The following is a 15,198-nucleotide window of genomic DNA, read 5'->3' on the forward strand; positions in this document are numbered from 1 at the left end:
AATATAAGATTGTCTGTTTTTAATAGACTGCTTTTTAATGACACTTGTATGATTTTCTTTGAAATTCGAATAAAAGTTGATTGATTAGTTGATTGTTTGATTGATACCCAGGTTCTGAGGTATACAGGGTTACCCCATTGATACTTAACGGCTATTAGTAAACCAACAGGAAAATCAGCTGCCATTTGCTCCGTATACATAGCCTGGGGTCTTACTATGTATGGAGTAACATTATTGTCTTTTGCCGCCGTGTAGCACACATGCTGGACTGCTGTATTTGGGGGAGCTCTCATGTGATGATGCAGGAAAAGAAGGCACTGTGCAAAAATAATTGTTTTGGATCACACAATGTGGCCTAGTGGAAGTCACTATTGTTGGGTGTACAGGATATGCTGGCGCTCATATAGTAATTACACTTGATTTACTCCAAAGAATAATAAAGTTTGGTGCATCCAAAATGGGGTTAAGAGAACACACTATTTCCCTAAACTCAATCAAAAGATTGAACAACACTTTAACAATGTTTTTGGGGCACACATACACTTCTATGATCAAATTATATACATAAGACACAAAAATCAACAATGTTCAGTTGGGCTTTTGTTGTTCTCTTCTTTTAATGTCATCAGATTCCAATCCCTTACGCCAACGCGTTTCGCCGTGGTAGGGATAATCTATGGCTTCCTCAGGGCTTAAAGTTTCTCAAATTGGTTTCTCAATAAAGGCATATATCCGAGGTCCTCGTCTGGACTCGGGTGTAGAGATACGGAGGTGTAAGGAGTCAGGAGAGATTGTATTTCCCATATTGGCAGGCGGCGGCTTGCAATTTCACCGGGCTATACTTGGATCGGAAAAGAAAACGATTTTGAACACTAAATATAAGCGGACTTGAGAATATAATTCTGGCCGATGATACACTTACGTAGCAGACTTGGAATGAAGTTACGCCATAATTATTAATATTGGAAGACTTGGAACTTATTTACACCATGGAAAATTTACGAATCTTAAGGAAAAAGTAGAAGGATATAACACGGATATATGCCTTTAATGAGAAACATATTTGAGGAACTTTAAGTCCTAAGGAAGCCGTAGGTTATCCCTACCACGGCGAAACGTGTTGGCTTAAGGGATTGGAATCTGATGACATTAAAAGAAGAGAACAACAAGAGCCCAACTGATCATTGTTGATTTTTGTGTCTTATGTATATAATGTGATCATAGAAGTGTATGTGTGCTCCAAAAACATTGTTAAAGTGGCCTGGTGGAAGGCAGGATTGAGGCATGGTTTTCTGGTTTCACACTGTGCAATTTGGGCACTACATAGTTATCTCTTTCTCTCTACTATTTTAGATCAAGGCTTAATACTTTGTGTTTTATTCCTTGAGGCAGTACACTGTTATTCCATCAGTGCTATGGATTTTCACACGGATTGGTGGTGTTAGTGTTTGGTGAGGGCGATGCTTTAATGCAGAAGCTAAAATGAAAATTAGAACACCCACCCTTGGACAATGTATTGAGACCATTTGCTCCACAAATCTTTAGTCATTGTCATCATTCCTTAAATGAATTTATTCACCCACTCCTGACCATTCAACTATTCATTCATTGAGCCTTAGCTCCTGTATCCATCCAGCTTTTAATGAAAAGCCAAGGTTCTATAATTAAAAGTGTTGTAAAATGCATCATATTTAAAGTTGTTCAACTTTTTCATGGGTGAGAAGCCTCCCTACCATTCATCCTTTGCCCCCCAAACTTAGTTCTGTGCCATTAAAGTACTTTACATGAACGCCATATTACACTGCACAAGTTCAGAATCGTTTTTGTTTCCATTTTTTAAAGCCCATGGAGGTTGAGTTATTTGCCCTAAATAATAGGATGTTGAGTCCATGCTAAGACTCAAACCTGGTTGCCCAGTTCAAAAGTCGGCAGCCCTAGTCGTTCCCAAATATATGTGCATACAAGTTTCAAAAGAGCATCTTACCTTATCACATCTCATCAACCCAAGGTATTTCAGAGACTTGCTGGTTCCTGCAATCTGGGTGGCACCATGGTCTGTTATTTCTTTGCACCATCCAACATCCACTGTTTCGATGGACACACTGGACCGCCCGATGGCTATTAAAGCTGACAAAGAGATCCATAACCAAACATTAATATTGTAGAAAATGGGGAAAATCTGTTTACGTGTTATTTTTTAAAACAATAACATCTAAACTACCGTAATGCTGATTATTCCTTCTCAAAAACATGGCTGTCACACCATGCAAAGTTACTAATGTCTATAACTATCTTTAAATCTGTAAAACAATTCATGATAAATTCAATTTTAAATATGTCCACCAATGGAGCTCTAAAGAAATCTACAAGTGTTTTTTTGTTATTAACTGCAATGCCGGGGGTAACATTTACCTATCTAACTTCATGTACTGATAACTGCGAATTTTTGTTTGATGAATAACCTTGTGTCACCACTGTATTTATTATATAAAAAGTGGCATTGAAAAAAACATTTGTGGCAGCAAAAGACAATAACCATTGGCCACCTTTTTCTGTGTTAGCAAACGACGCGATTCACACAATCAAAAAGGCCTTTTCAAATGTACAAATCCCAAATTGTGATTTGGTAACCTGTTATCGAATCACAATTTGTAATTGCGAATCTGTATATGGGAGGGAAATCTTTAGAACTCCTCTTCCTAATATTGACCGATTCGAATTGGTCTGTACAAATGTTTTGCAGTAGCAAAACATTCGCATTTTACTACCAACCAACTCAAAGTTAATTGCAAGCTATCGCAAAAAGAAAGGGGTTCCCGTGGAACCCCTTCCCATTTGAGAATGAAAAAAAATATTTTTTTTAAAAACAACATCTACTCTTAAAAAATGAAAGAGAAAACTTTTTTTTTTAAATGCATCCTTTTTTCCTTTAAGGAAAACTGTCTGCATTAAAAAAGAAAATGGTTTATTTAAAAGCAATCACAGACATGGTGGTCTGCTACCCCCAGCAGGCCACCATCCCTTTGAGTCTTGCGATACCCAATGGGTCGCAAAAACTGAAATGTGCCTCATAAAAATTCATGAGGTAGGTCTATTTGCGACCCACTGGGAATCGCAGAAAGTGTAAACAAGTTAGACATTGGTGTTTGCGATTACCAAATAGCTAATTACAAAAATTAGAAATTTGGTAATCACAAACACTAAGCTTAGTACATCTGGCCACATGTTCCTATTCTAATTCCTGACGAAATCTGTCATCATAAGCTCATCCATGAAATGAAAATCAACACAATTAATTATTGCATATACAAACAACCGATGTTCATAAGAATACCCATTTAAATGTTTAATTTATTGACAGTCATACTTTTGTGCAAAATATTACCAAAATGAAAAAGACGGTGGCCTTTATGGATTTAGATGACAGAGTATCTCAGTTAGATCAGCACATACCCAAATCATAGACAGAATGATGCTAGCCAGGCATCTATCTAGATGGGAAACATGCAAGAGTAAGATGATCAGGAACAAGCTCACCACCATCTTCAATGCAGCCATCACGACGGCCACCTTCCCTGAAGAATGGAAACACGCAGAAATCAAACCCATTCTCAAGAAACCATCCACCGACCCCAGCGAGCTCAAGAACTACTGCCCCATCATTCTGTTTCCTTTTCCTGCCAAAGTCCTCGAAAAGCCTATCAACACCCAACTTAAGGAACACCTGGAGAACAACAATCTTCTGGACACCTCCCAATCTGTTTTTCACATGAACCACAGTACCGAAACCACCCTGATCACTGGCATCCATGACATCAGAACCCTTCTGAACAGGGGAGAAACGGCGGTCCTGATCCTCCTCGACTTAGCAGCGTTCGAGTGTCTCAGCACACCCTTATCAAGAGGCTTCACCACATTGGAATCCAACGAGACACCCTAATCGATCGCCTTTTTCCTCACTGTAAGAACCCAGAGAATCCGCTTATTGCCTTTCACCTCAGAACCTTAGAACATCATCTGTGGGGTCCCTCAAGCCTTGTGCCTCAGCCCTACACTGTTCAACACCAACATGACCGACCTAGCCAACATCGTCAGAACCGATGGAATAAACATCATATCCTATGCCGAAGACACCCAGCTCATTCTCTCATTATCAGAAGACACCTCCACCACAAAGGACAACTTTTAAAGGTGCATGAGGAGTGTCACTGCCTAGATGAAAGACAACTACCTAAAACTCAACACAGACAAAACAGAAGTACTGATCTTCAGGAACAAAACCTTCCCTGGAACAACTCCTGGTGGCCACCCGAAATAGCACCCTCACCCACTCAGACAGACCATGCCCGCAACCATGGCATCATCCTGGACAGCAAGCTCACCATGAAAAGCCATGTCAACTCAGTCTCCTCTACCTGCTTCCTCACTCTGCATGCTCTTCAAATGGCTCCCTGTCAACACCATACAAACCATCACTCAAGCCCTAGTCACCAGCCAGCTGGACAATGGCAACAAACTCAACGTAGGAATCCCCTCGCACCTTCTTTGCACCTCTTGCAGACCATATAGAATTCACTGGCCAGACTCATCCTCAACCTCCAAAAGCAGACTCACATCACCCCTCGCCTGAAGAAGCTCCATAGGCTCCCCGTTCAGAAGAGATGTCAATTCAAGATGCTGATCTACACCTTCAAAGCCCTACACAACCTAGGACCAGAATGCATCCACCATCACCTATACTTCCACCAACCCTCCAGACACCTGTGCTGCGCCTCCCTCTACCTCACTCACACCCACTGCTTCCGCTAAAGCAACAGTCGAGGAAGCTCCTTCTCCTAACTCATTGAGAAATACCAGAACAACCTTCCCCTTCAGCTCCAGACCTCATCCACTCTGCTGGAATTCAGAAAAGGACCCAAGACCTGGCTGGTCAACTGAACCCTCCTCAGTGGCAGGTTGGGTCAGCACCAGAATACCCTCACGTGTGATTGGCCGCACTTCATAAATCCTGATTGATCAATCACCCTGACCCTCTTTCAGTTTTTACATAACATAACAAAAACACTCAAACAATTCATGTAGTCTATAGCACAAAAATGATAACCAGACCTGTTTTAATGTGACTGAAATTAGCTACTCATTTATGCTTTAAAATCTGATTTTTTGTTTCCATATCTAAAAGTTTTTAGGTGTGGCTACATACAATTGTAGATACATGCTTCTCATTACAGCACTAAACACAACATACAACATACAATAACACCGAAAAGGAGCTTTGTCTCACCTCCTTTAGCCCTTGCTTGTTTTGGGTGAGCCTGCATCTTGCAGGGTTACCCACCATATTTTGGGACCAGCCCACAACATTTCAGGGATCTTTACTCTTTCAGCAACTACAGTTTGCACTGCTGACTCGCAGAAAAAAGTAAAAGTAGATTGTAATTTCTGTTCTTTTATGTGTTTACCCCATTATTGGTCGGCAGAAGGATGCCTCCACGTATGCTGATGTTTTACTGTAACAGCTGAGGGAGTATGGTGCTGAGATTGTTTATGATCTACAACGCTGAAATGGGGGTACATCAGATCTGAGAAAGAAGATAGCAAGAAGGTGTGCATGCCAAAGCACAATGGAGCACCTTCCAAGTGCACTGGAAGGCACAGAGCTACAAGATCTGTTTGTTTTTTCAGGATAGGCATGGGAAGGGGTGTTTTTCAGTGGTAAGCGCATAAAACCTACTTCAAAATACAAAACGTAAAACTCAATTTCTATTTTGGAGGGTCAAACAGAAAAAATGCTTAAGGATAACGTTTTCATTTCCTTTTAAAATCTGTACAAGCATTACAATGTAAATAAGGTGTGGGGGGCAGAACTGTTCTAGGGAATCTTTCTCCTGGTGGTGAAGCACTAGCACAATGGCGAGCTATCTAGATCTCAGGAGACCAATGTCCGTGTATGTTCTCCAGAAAAAAACAACTGTGCTTAGAGCCAACAAAAAAGGGAGCTTTCTTCTGTGCCCCTCTCTCTTGGGACCAGAACAACACTCAGCAGCCCATCTGACAGTTTGCCTACAAGCTCTCCTCCAGGGTTAATATACTGCCTGGAAACAGCTAGTGAATTCCCATCTCTTTCTCACACAGATACTCCTCTGCAATATCTGAAGATTCTCTCGAATGTTGAAACTCTAACCCATTCTTACTCAGGCTACTCCTGACCAGTGATTTGTCAATTCTTCCCGACAAACAGCATACAATGCTAATACTAGCTTCTTGGCCACATAAGCTGTGGCCGCCCTTGAAAGTGTTGCTGATTACCTGCATTCCCCTGCAAACATACCAATGCATTAGACTTAGTCTCAATGAACACTCCTGTACCATAAGGACAAGGTCAGCATCTATATATCCAAGCCTATCCAGATGCTAACTAAGCACAATCACAATATGGATTAGAGACATCATCTTGGACTACATCAGTATTTAGTAACCATAAGGCTGAGCTATATTTAGGAGAGGCCAAACAAACAGGAAAAATCTAAAATGCTTGGGAAAGGTATGTAAGGTAAGGTGCAAAATAGGTTTTATAAATATTGATAAACAGAGAGAGTAAAGCACAGGGATGACCAAATAGGATATACATAATGAAATGAACTACAAAGTGTATTCCTGGCCAAGTAGAGGGAATGGAAAGATGTGTATAAAAAATAAAAAAAATAAAAAGGGTTAGAGTCTCAAAAATGCCTGTACAAAAGAAAAACATGTATCATTTGTAGCACATTTGCCTTCTCTGCATGTTCACAACAGATTTTCTATTTTTATTTTAGACCTTACTTTTGCTGGTATTAGAACTCTGTGACAATGCTATTCAGTGCCAAGATGCATGTTTTCTGGCCCTAAAATGGCATTGGCAAAAGTAGTTTCACCCAATTGGTGTACTTAACTGTCCTGTAAGATGACTGAAGAAGATGCAGAAAGTGCAACTGTGGCAGGAAGTTAAATGTAATATGTGGACTGTACTGTGTATTTACACCTCTAACATATATGACAAAAGTATGTATCTGTCAGTATAACCACTTTTCTATGGCTTGACGGCAGTTTAAATTCACTGCAGTGACACAAGGCAGGGAGAAATGCCCTTGCCATGAAGAAAACTCCTATTTTCATAGTTCACCTCTAAAGAGTGCCTTGAAAGACGACTGTGCATAGTGCTAACTCACAACTGAAACTAGGGCACACTACATATCCCAGTTAGTGAGCTCTCACAGTGAAGTAAAACCCAAAAGCTTTTTCACTTTGTACACATTGCTAGAGCTTTCACTGAAAAGTTCTAGATAAGATATGTATTTCCCATCACTGCCTCAGGAGATTCTAGGTAAATGCTTCTAAGTTATTTTCTATTTTGTTTTTAAATGGTGAATCCGATTTTACTAACATAACTGAGCCCAGTAGGAGCATATTGGTGTTAACTGTAACAGTAAGCAGGCATTAGGTACAGGCATCAGGAACAGTTAGAAGAACAAAGGGCAGATTTATCACTACCTCCTTTGACTTGAAGATCACAAAGAGGACCTCTATTTATTCCCAGTGCCCTCCCAGACAGCCAGACTCTAGTCACAGTAGGGGAGGGAACAGTGTGAGACCCTGTCAGCTGGAAGAAGAGCTAATACAAAGTGAGAGTGGTTAAGAAGCAGAAGGCAAGCATGCCTAGTGGCAATTGGTTTCGCTCAACTTGAAACTGGGGATCCTGAGTACTTTTACAGTAAGGCAGAGAGGGAATGCTGCAAAATGAGGTGCAAGTAATAGGAGAAAATAGTTATGATTGGGTGGCAGAATTTTTCCAATCACTGGTTAGTACACAAGATAAATATAGTACCTTAACCATCAGTTCCTCAGAACATTCCTAGACCTGGGTAGACTCCACCTACAGAAGGAGACCCTGCTAAAAGAAGATGACTCACTCAAGGACTCCTAAACCCTGCTGTCACCTAAGGAGAGTAGGTGCTCACTCTCCAAATGTCAAGTGGTTGACCTCCTGTTTGCCTGCTTCAGGTACACAAATAGCAGAAGGACTCTTGACTCCACTCCAAGAAAGCCCAGCTGACCACACAGGGCTGGACCATGCATGTATCCTGGTATGAAATCTGGCTGTAGATAGACCTGGTGCCCAGAACTCTACCTGGAAGAGCTAGGGGCCACAGCACTGACCAGAAGGTACTTTCCCAGCAATTAAATCCTAGGTCCAAAGGTAAAAACTTTAATGGGGCGACATGCTTGGTGTATCCGACCTCTGCTCTATTGTGCTATGCCTGAAACATGGTCTCGGCCTAACACAAACTGCTGTTTTTCAAAGTCACTTTACATTTACTAGGTGCTCTTTGCTTCAAAATTTGCTAATTCTTTCTGTATTTTATCAAATTAGTTTGGGAATTTTCGTAACTTTCAAATTGTTGGTATTGCTTGAACATACCAGACACTTCTCTGAGGATTGCTTGCTGCTTAAGCCATAGCTACTGAGGTTGAAGCACATATTTTCTCAGATCTGTGGACTGATCTAATGAGAGTGGATTTCTTAAGTTGATTTGTGCACCTACACCCTAAATTCGCAACACAATTTCCGACACCACTGAACTATTGATTCATGCATTCCTCCTATTTTGTCCAGCATTCTCCATCACGTCTGGAGCAACATAATTAAGCTTCAGTTCTTTCAAGGATATCAATAGATGGTTGAGGGCATGTTACTACCTGGTTCAGCGCTTAGACAGGGACTGAGAGCCAGTGTCGGTTCAACACAGCCAGGTGAAGAAGTGCTAAGTGCGCATGACGGTTTGGCCGGCCCAAGACCGGCCGCACTTTTGGTGCCCACCACTACTTCTCCTCCCTGCTCTGACGTCACACAACCCAGCCCAGCCCCACCCACCCTAACCTGGTCCCATCATAAAAATAAAATAATAACGTAACGTTCTTAACATTTTATTTTTTCCTTTTACACAGCTAAGAGAGCAGTGGAGCAACGCTCCTCCACCTCAGCGGTGGAGCCGGCACTGATCTGTGAGTTAGATAACTGTGAAAGCCCTGGGTAGCCTGCCATCACTTGAACCACCACCAAAAGTCTCATTTGGAGTACAGGAGCTATTCCCCTGAAGTCTGCAGCCACTGACAAGCAGAGTCCGGTCCCCCGCCTTGCAGCTACATGGCCCGACTGACGCTGAAGGCTATAGGGAGAAAATACTTGTGCTCTCAAAGGTCAGATCTGTCTCCCCACTGAGGGTGAAGACACCAGGACAAACTGGAGCCATACAGCACCAAAATCCCGGGGTACTGGATACCATGCACCAAACACTGACCATGAGTGTCCAGTCCGGATCCTCACTGTGCTAGGACCTAGCAGCCATTGAGGGAAGTCAGACTCACTGAGACCCACTTTGAGAGTGGCCCAGCTGCTCCGATTTGTCCTCTTTCGGCTGTTTGTCCCCGAATGTGAGGTGCATCTTTCTGCACCAGCCCTGCCAACTTGACCACTCTGAACCAGTGGCATCCAGCCCTGGTCCCGATAAACCGGCTGTGCCCCCGTGTTCCTAGAACCCTTGCGACATGAGCCCCCGTTTTGGAGACCTTGGACTTGCCTGCAAGCTCCCCTGTGCAGCCTCTTTTCAGGTGGCCCCCTTCTCCATAGCACCAGCTACCATCGTCAGCACCCTGCTTCCGGTAGAACCCGGGCGGTTCCTGAAGAACTGCTGGTAGTACTTTAAACCTTGTCCCACTACTACTCCGATCCCAGAAGGTGAACCCTTGAAACCGAATATACCTATCTTTATGTATCTTTGACTTTTGCACCCATAGGATTGCATTGTGCATAAATGCGCACAGGTTTAAACGCTTTATCTGTGAATATTTCATTGAAAACTGTACAAACCTTGAAACAAAGTCTTTGAGTTTGAATAATATATATAAAAAGAAGTGTTATTTTTCTAAATTGGTCTCTGATTTATTCATTGGGTGTGTGTCTCATATATTGCTTCTGTGAGTATAACAAATGCTTGGCAGTACCCTCTGATAAGCCTACCTGCTCGCCCACACTACCACAAAAGACAGAGTTAGTATTCTTTACTTTAGCCTCTGTAAAACAATTGGGAACACACTGGACTCTCTCCACAGTGTACTTAGTTTTAGTACACTATATAGAAGGCCAACTTCCTACAGTAGTGAACAAAGGTTTTAGTAATTTAGTCTCCAAGTGGCCTTAGTCAAACTGCTTATAGCAGCAACTACACCTCCCTACCATATCGCTACCTTTATTGAGACAATGCAGCTTCAGAATAAGGCATTGATGCAAGTTAGCCTGCAAGATGTAGGGTATGAAGCCATTAGTCCTCTGAAAGGAGCAAGAAAACAAGATATGTAATGCTAAAAGCTAGAGAGGTCGACCTAGAAGCTAGGGAACCAGATCTGGGTGAATCACTTAATCTCCTGATGCCGAACAAAATGAATGTGTCTATCAGTAACGCAACTGGTGCTCATGTAAAGCGCCCGGATACCTTCGGGTTTAGTTTGCGCAATATAAAACTCAGGGGGAAAAAAGTGCGCGGGTAGTTTGTGAAGACAGTACCCACTCTCACTTACTGACAGTCCAAAGATAACAAGCGTCGGATAGACTTCCCTCCCCATCATCATTTCTTTTTTTTTTTTTCACATAGATTTTTATTGAGAGAGATTGGCATGATATGAACAGTACATACAAGAGCAGATAGAAATTTGCGGTATAATTACAAATGAAATCGAACAAGTGAATAATAACATAAGAGGGGGGAGAAAAGAAAACAAGAAAGTAAATCATCCTATCAGTACAACACTAGAGGTTTATTGCAGCAAGCAATTATACAGAAGTATTATTATATATTATATCAGAAATACGGTACAGTAGGGTGTGTTACGTCTCTCCTTTAACACTTTGAGAAGTTGGTTGGGTAGGCAGAGTTTAGGCACTTCACGGGGGCTTGAAGAGATCGAAATGAGAGTCAAGTGAGGACCATAGTTTCCTGTGATGTGGGCGCCAGGGGCTAGATGCAAGGGTGATGTTATCGGCACCCCTGAGATTAGAAACCCAGTTGAGCCAGTGGGGGAAGGAAGCTTTGGCTGTGTTTTTCCAGTTGGTTGTTATGATTTTAACCGCCGCTGTCAGTAGGAGATCAAGTAGGGCTTTGTCATTTTCATCTAAAGTGACAGCTTTGGAGGAACCCATAACTATAGAGGCAAATTCTCTCGGGAGAGAAATGTGTAGGGTTTCATTAATGAATTTAAATATTCTGTCCCAGTAGGTGGTAACTCGGGGGCATTTAAATATTAGGTGTTCAAGGTCTCCTCCTGATTCCGAGCAGTTCCAGCAGGAGTCAGTATCCTTGATGTTGTGAAGGAAGAGTCTTCTAGGGGTCCAAAAGGCTTTGTGTAGGAGCCAGAATTTAGTTTGGGACAGAGTCGGACTAATTTTGTGTCTTGTGGTTGACTCCCAAATTTTGGCCCATTTGCTTTCCGAAGTGGGAGTGGAAGAATACGATTCCCAGTAAGATTGTATTGCAGAGACCAGGTTAGAATTCTGTGGTCTTATCATTTTGTACATTCTGGATACCTGGTGTCCAAGTTTATTAAGGGCGGATAAAAGGCCAGGGAGTAAGGGGGAGGTGTTGCTCAAGTTTGCTCTTGTGAGAGAGACCTTAACGTGTAGGAAATAGTAAAAGTCGATGTTCTCGAGCTAGAATTTGTCCTGTAAATCTTTGAAAGCAAGTGGAGCTGAACCCTCATAAAGCTGGTGAGGGAAATGAATTCCCTTTCTAATCCAGGAAGGGTTATACAGAGGTTTACCCTTGTATGTTAGTGTGCTGTTCTGCCAGAGAGATTCCCATTTTAAGTTACGAAAATGGTGGGGTAGGGACTTGCTGATATGGAGGAGGGAGTTTTTTGTGTTCTTAAATATGATCCCCGAGTCGATGTTGGAGCGTAATTTGATGGTGAGGAGGGCGGAGGGGTCAAGATCCTCCAATAGAGCTTTTTCTACATGTAGCCACACCGGCGTGTAATCTGTTTGCGGCGTTAGCCAAATCGCACCTTGCTTTGCCAAGAAGGCCGTCTGGTAAAGTCGAAAGTCAGCTAGGTTGACACCACCCAAGGTTTTATCAAGTCGTAGCTTTTTCCATGCTAATTCTGGCTTTTTTCCCCTGCCAGAGGAAGGAGGAGATCATCTTATCTAGTTTAGAGTGAAAGTCGTTAGAAAGTGTAAGGGGAAGCATTGAACTTAGATAATTGACCAGAGGGGAAATCATCATATTTATAGATTCTAAACGGCCCCACCATGTGATTAACCGCGGTGACCAGCCATCTAGGATTTTTTTGACTTTTGCTAGTGTGGTCGATTCATTGTGTTTGAGTGTGCTTAATATGTTGTCAGTGAATTCTATGCCTAAGTACTTTATAGCATCTGGTTGCCAGGCTAGTCCCGAATCACCAAGGACGTCTTTGGTGGTGTGTACATTAAGTGGTTTGACTTCGGACTTGTCCCTGTTTAACTTATAACCGGACAGCGCAGAGTATTTGCTGATTGAGGACATAAGGCCCTTAATTGATACGGTTGGGTTTTCAGTGGTGATTAAGATGTCGTCGGCATATGCCGCTAGCTTTACCCGGGTATTTCCGAAGGCTACACCTGTGATTTCCTCGTTGTTTTTTATGTCGGTTAGAAGGGGTTCAAGTGCCAGTAGGAATAGAGCCGGTGAAAGAGTACAACCCTGTCTGGTGCCCTGGAACAGGCGGAACGGGCTAGAAAGCGTCCCATTAATTGCTATACGGGCAGAGGGGGAGGAGTATAAGGCCATCACCATTTTAATGAATGAGTCACCCAGATTGAATGAGCTCATACATTGTTGAAGAAAGGGCCATGAGACTTTGTCAAATGCTTTCTCAGCATCAAGGGTTATTGCAATCATCGGTGTTTCGCAAGATTTCGCTTTTTCAAGTACATGACATAGGAGTCTGGTGTTATCATTCGACATCCTGTTTTTCAAAAAACCCACTTGTGACGGACCTATCAATCTGGGTAGCACGGAGTTCAATCTAGTAGCTAAGATCTTGGCATAGATCTTGCAGTCAATATTAATTCGCGAAATGGGGCAGTAGTTTTTGGTCTGGAGGGGGTCTTTCCCTTCCTTGGGTATCACAATTATTGTCGCTTCGCTCATCGAGGGAGAGATACTCCCGCTAGAGGCAAAAGAGTTGAACACAGTTTGGAGTATTGGTGAAAGCTGACTGTCAAAGGCTTTGTAGAAGGATGCCGAGAATCCGTCAGGACCTGGGGCTTTATTGTTTTTGAGTGATTTGATGGCCGTCGATATTTCTGTAACAGTGATGGGGGACCCTAGATGTACTTTGTTAGTCTCCGGAAGTTTGGGGAGGTCGAGGGACTCCAGGTATTCCGAGCAAGCTTTTAGGTCCAGAGTTTTATTGTTCCTATACAGCTCCTCGTAAAATGATTTAAAGGTTTCCAGAATCTTGGATTGATTAGTGTGTGTGCTATTTGCAGGGTCCTTTATTGAGGAAATGGTCGCTAGCTTCTGTTTAAGATATGAGGCTAGTAGTTTCCCGGCTTTGTTTCCCTCACATAGTTTTAAGGCTTTGAAGCGGTTGATCCACACCCCTGCTCTTTTACTTGTGATGGAATTATACTCGTATTTCTTTTTTATGAGTTGGTCAAGGGGATTTGGGTCTTGGGGGTTGGTTTTGTGTAAGGCTTCTAACGATCTGATCTCCCCCTCCAGTAGCTCCAATTCTTTGTTTATCGCTTTGTTGGCTTTGGCTCTTATGTTGATAATGACACCACGGATCGTGGGTTTGAGTGCGTCCCAGAGGGTATTTGGGTCCGTGTCAGGGATATTATTTAATAGTAAGTACTCTTCAATGGCGTCAGTGATCATAAGTTTGTCTTCAGGGTTGGTTAGAGTTTCATCATTGAATCTCCATCTTCTGGGCGGTCTGGTCGAACGGGAGCCTGCAAGTTTGGTGTGAATACAGGCGTGGTCGGAAATTCGTTTAGGGGCAATGTCGGTTTCCTCTATTAGGTGTGCAAAAGTGGAGGATATTAGGATAAAGTCAATACGTGAGTAGGAGTTGTGAGGGATGGAGTAAAAGGTGTAATCTCTTCCCTCAGGGTTTTGGTGACGCCACGAGTCTCTAAGGCAGTAACGTTCGCAAAGACGCAGAAGGGCCTCGTGTGAGCGTGAAGGTTGAAATGAGCTTTTGGATTGCCTGTCTAATAAGGGGTCTAGGGGGAGATTGAAGTCGCCACCCACAATCAAGAGGTCATCCAGAGGGATATGTTCCATCGAGCGAGAAACTGAGTCCCAGAACTCGGGGTCGTCTGCGTTGGGGCCGTATATGTTCACTACATGTATGGGGTCCTCTTCCCTGCGTAGGTGGACCATCAAAACCCTCCCTTCAGCGTCGTGAGTGTGTGATACCAGTGTTATGTTCGCCTTCTTTGATATCAGTGTGATTAGACCCCCCTTCTTATGTGGTGCTGGGGACGACAGTATATGGGAGGCCCAGTGAACGTTTAGGAATCGTGTGTCCTCTTCCGATAGTTTAGACTCCTGCAGGAGGATAATATCCCCCTTAGTTTTGGTGATGTAATCAATCACTTTCCTTCTTTTTACAGGGTGGTTAAGTCCCTTAACATTTAGCGACACAATCTTGAGGTCATCTGTTATGGATTTAGTGTTAGACATTGACAAACAAGATTATCGCTAAATTTAAATCTGGCGGGGGGCAATGTAGTGAAATAGTTATCACTATGAGAGTCAGGGTGTTATTGCGACCACAAGGGGACAGAATTGTTGACCTGGCCAGAGATAAATCTGGCATGCGCAAGCTGTAACTGTAGGAAACGGACATAAAAAGGGACCAAAAATAACATAAGGTGATGTATAACGCTCTAAAGTACTGACATACAATAGTTGTAGAATGCTCTCTCTTTTTCCCACTACCCATGCAAAACCTCCCTTCCCCCCCTTCCCCCCTCCCCCCCAAATACGTACGTAAGGAGTACGACGGCAGTACCCAGCTAGGCAAAACAGGAAGTATTAATCATTAACAAACTTCGCTCGGTGTTCCCATGTTAGAACTAACATGCGTTAAAATGTCGAGCTTAATTGTGACCGCAGG

At 42.8% G+C, this 15,198-nt stretch overlaps 1 protein-coding gene across 1 annotated transcript in view; it reads right to left on the bottom strand.

Moving 5' to 3' along the window:
* The window catches only part of FBXL17 (F-box and leucine rich repeat protein 17), a 2,072,621-nt gene that overhangs the window by 189,353 nt on the left and 1,868,070 nt on the right, over positions 1-15,198 (bottom strand). The window contains exon 8 of the mRNA XM_078675463.1: positions 1,985-2,127. Within this exon, the coding sequence (XP_078531589.1) occupies positions 1,985-2,127 (143 nt within the window). The remainder of the gene's footprint in view (positions 1-1,984; positions 2,128-15,198) is intronic.

This window comes from Lissotriton helveticus, chromosome 2_1 (assembly GCF_964261635.1).
Source record: "Lissotriton helveticus chromosome 2_1, aLisHel1.1, whole genome shotgun sequence".
NCBI classification, from domain to species: Eukaryota; Metazoa; Chordata; class Amphibia; order Caudata; family Salamandridae; genus Lissotriton; species Lissotriton helveticus.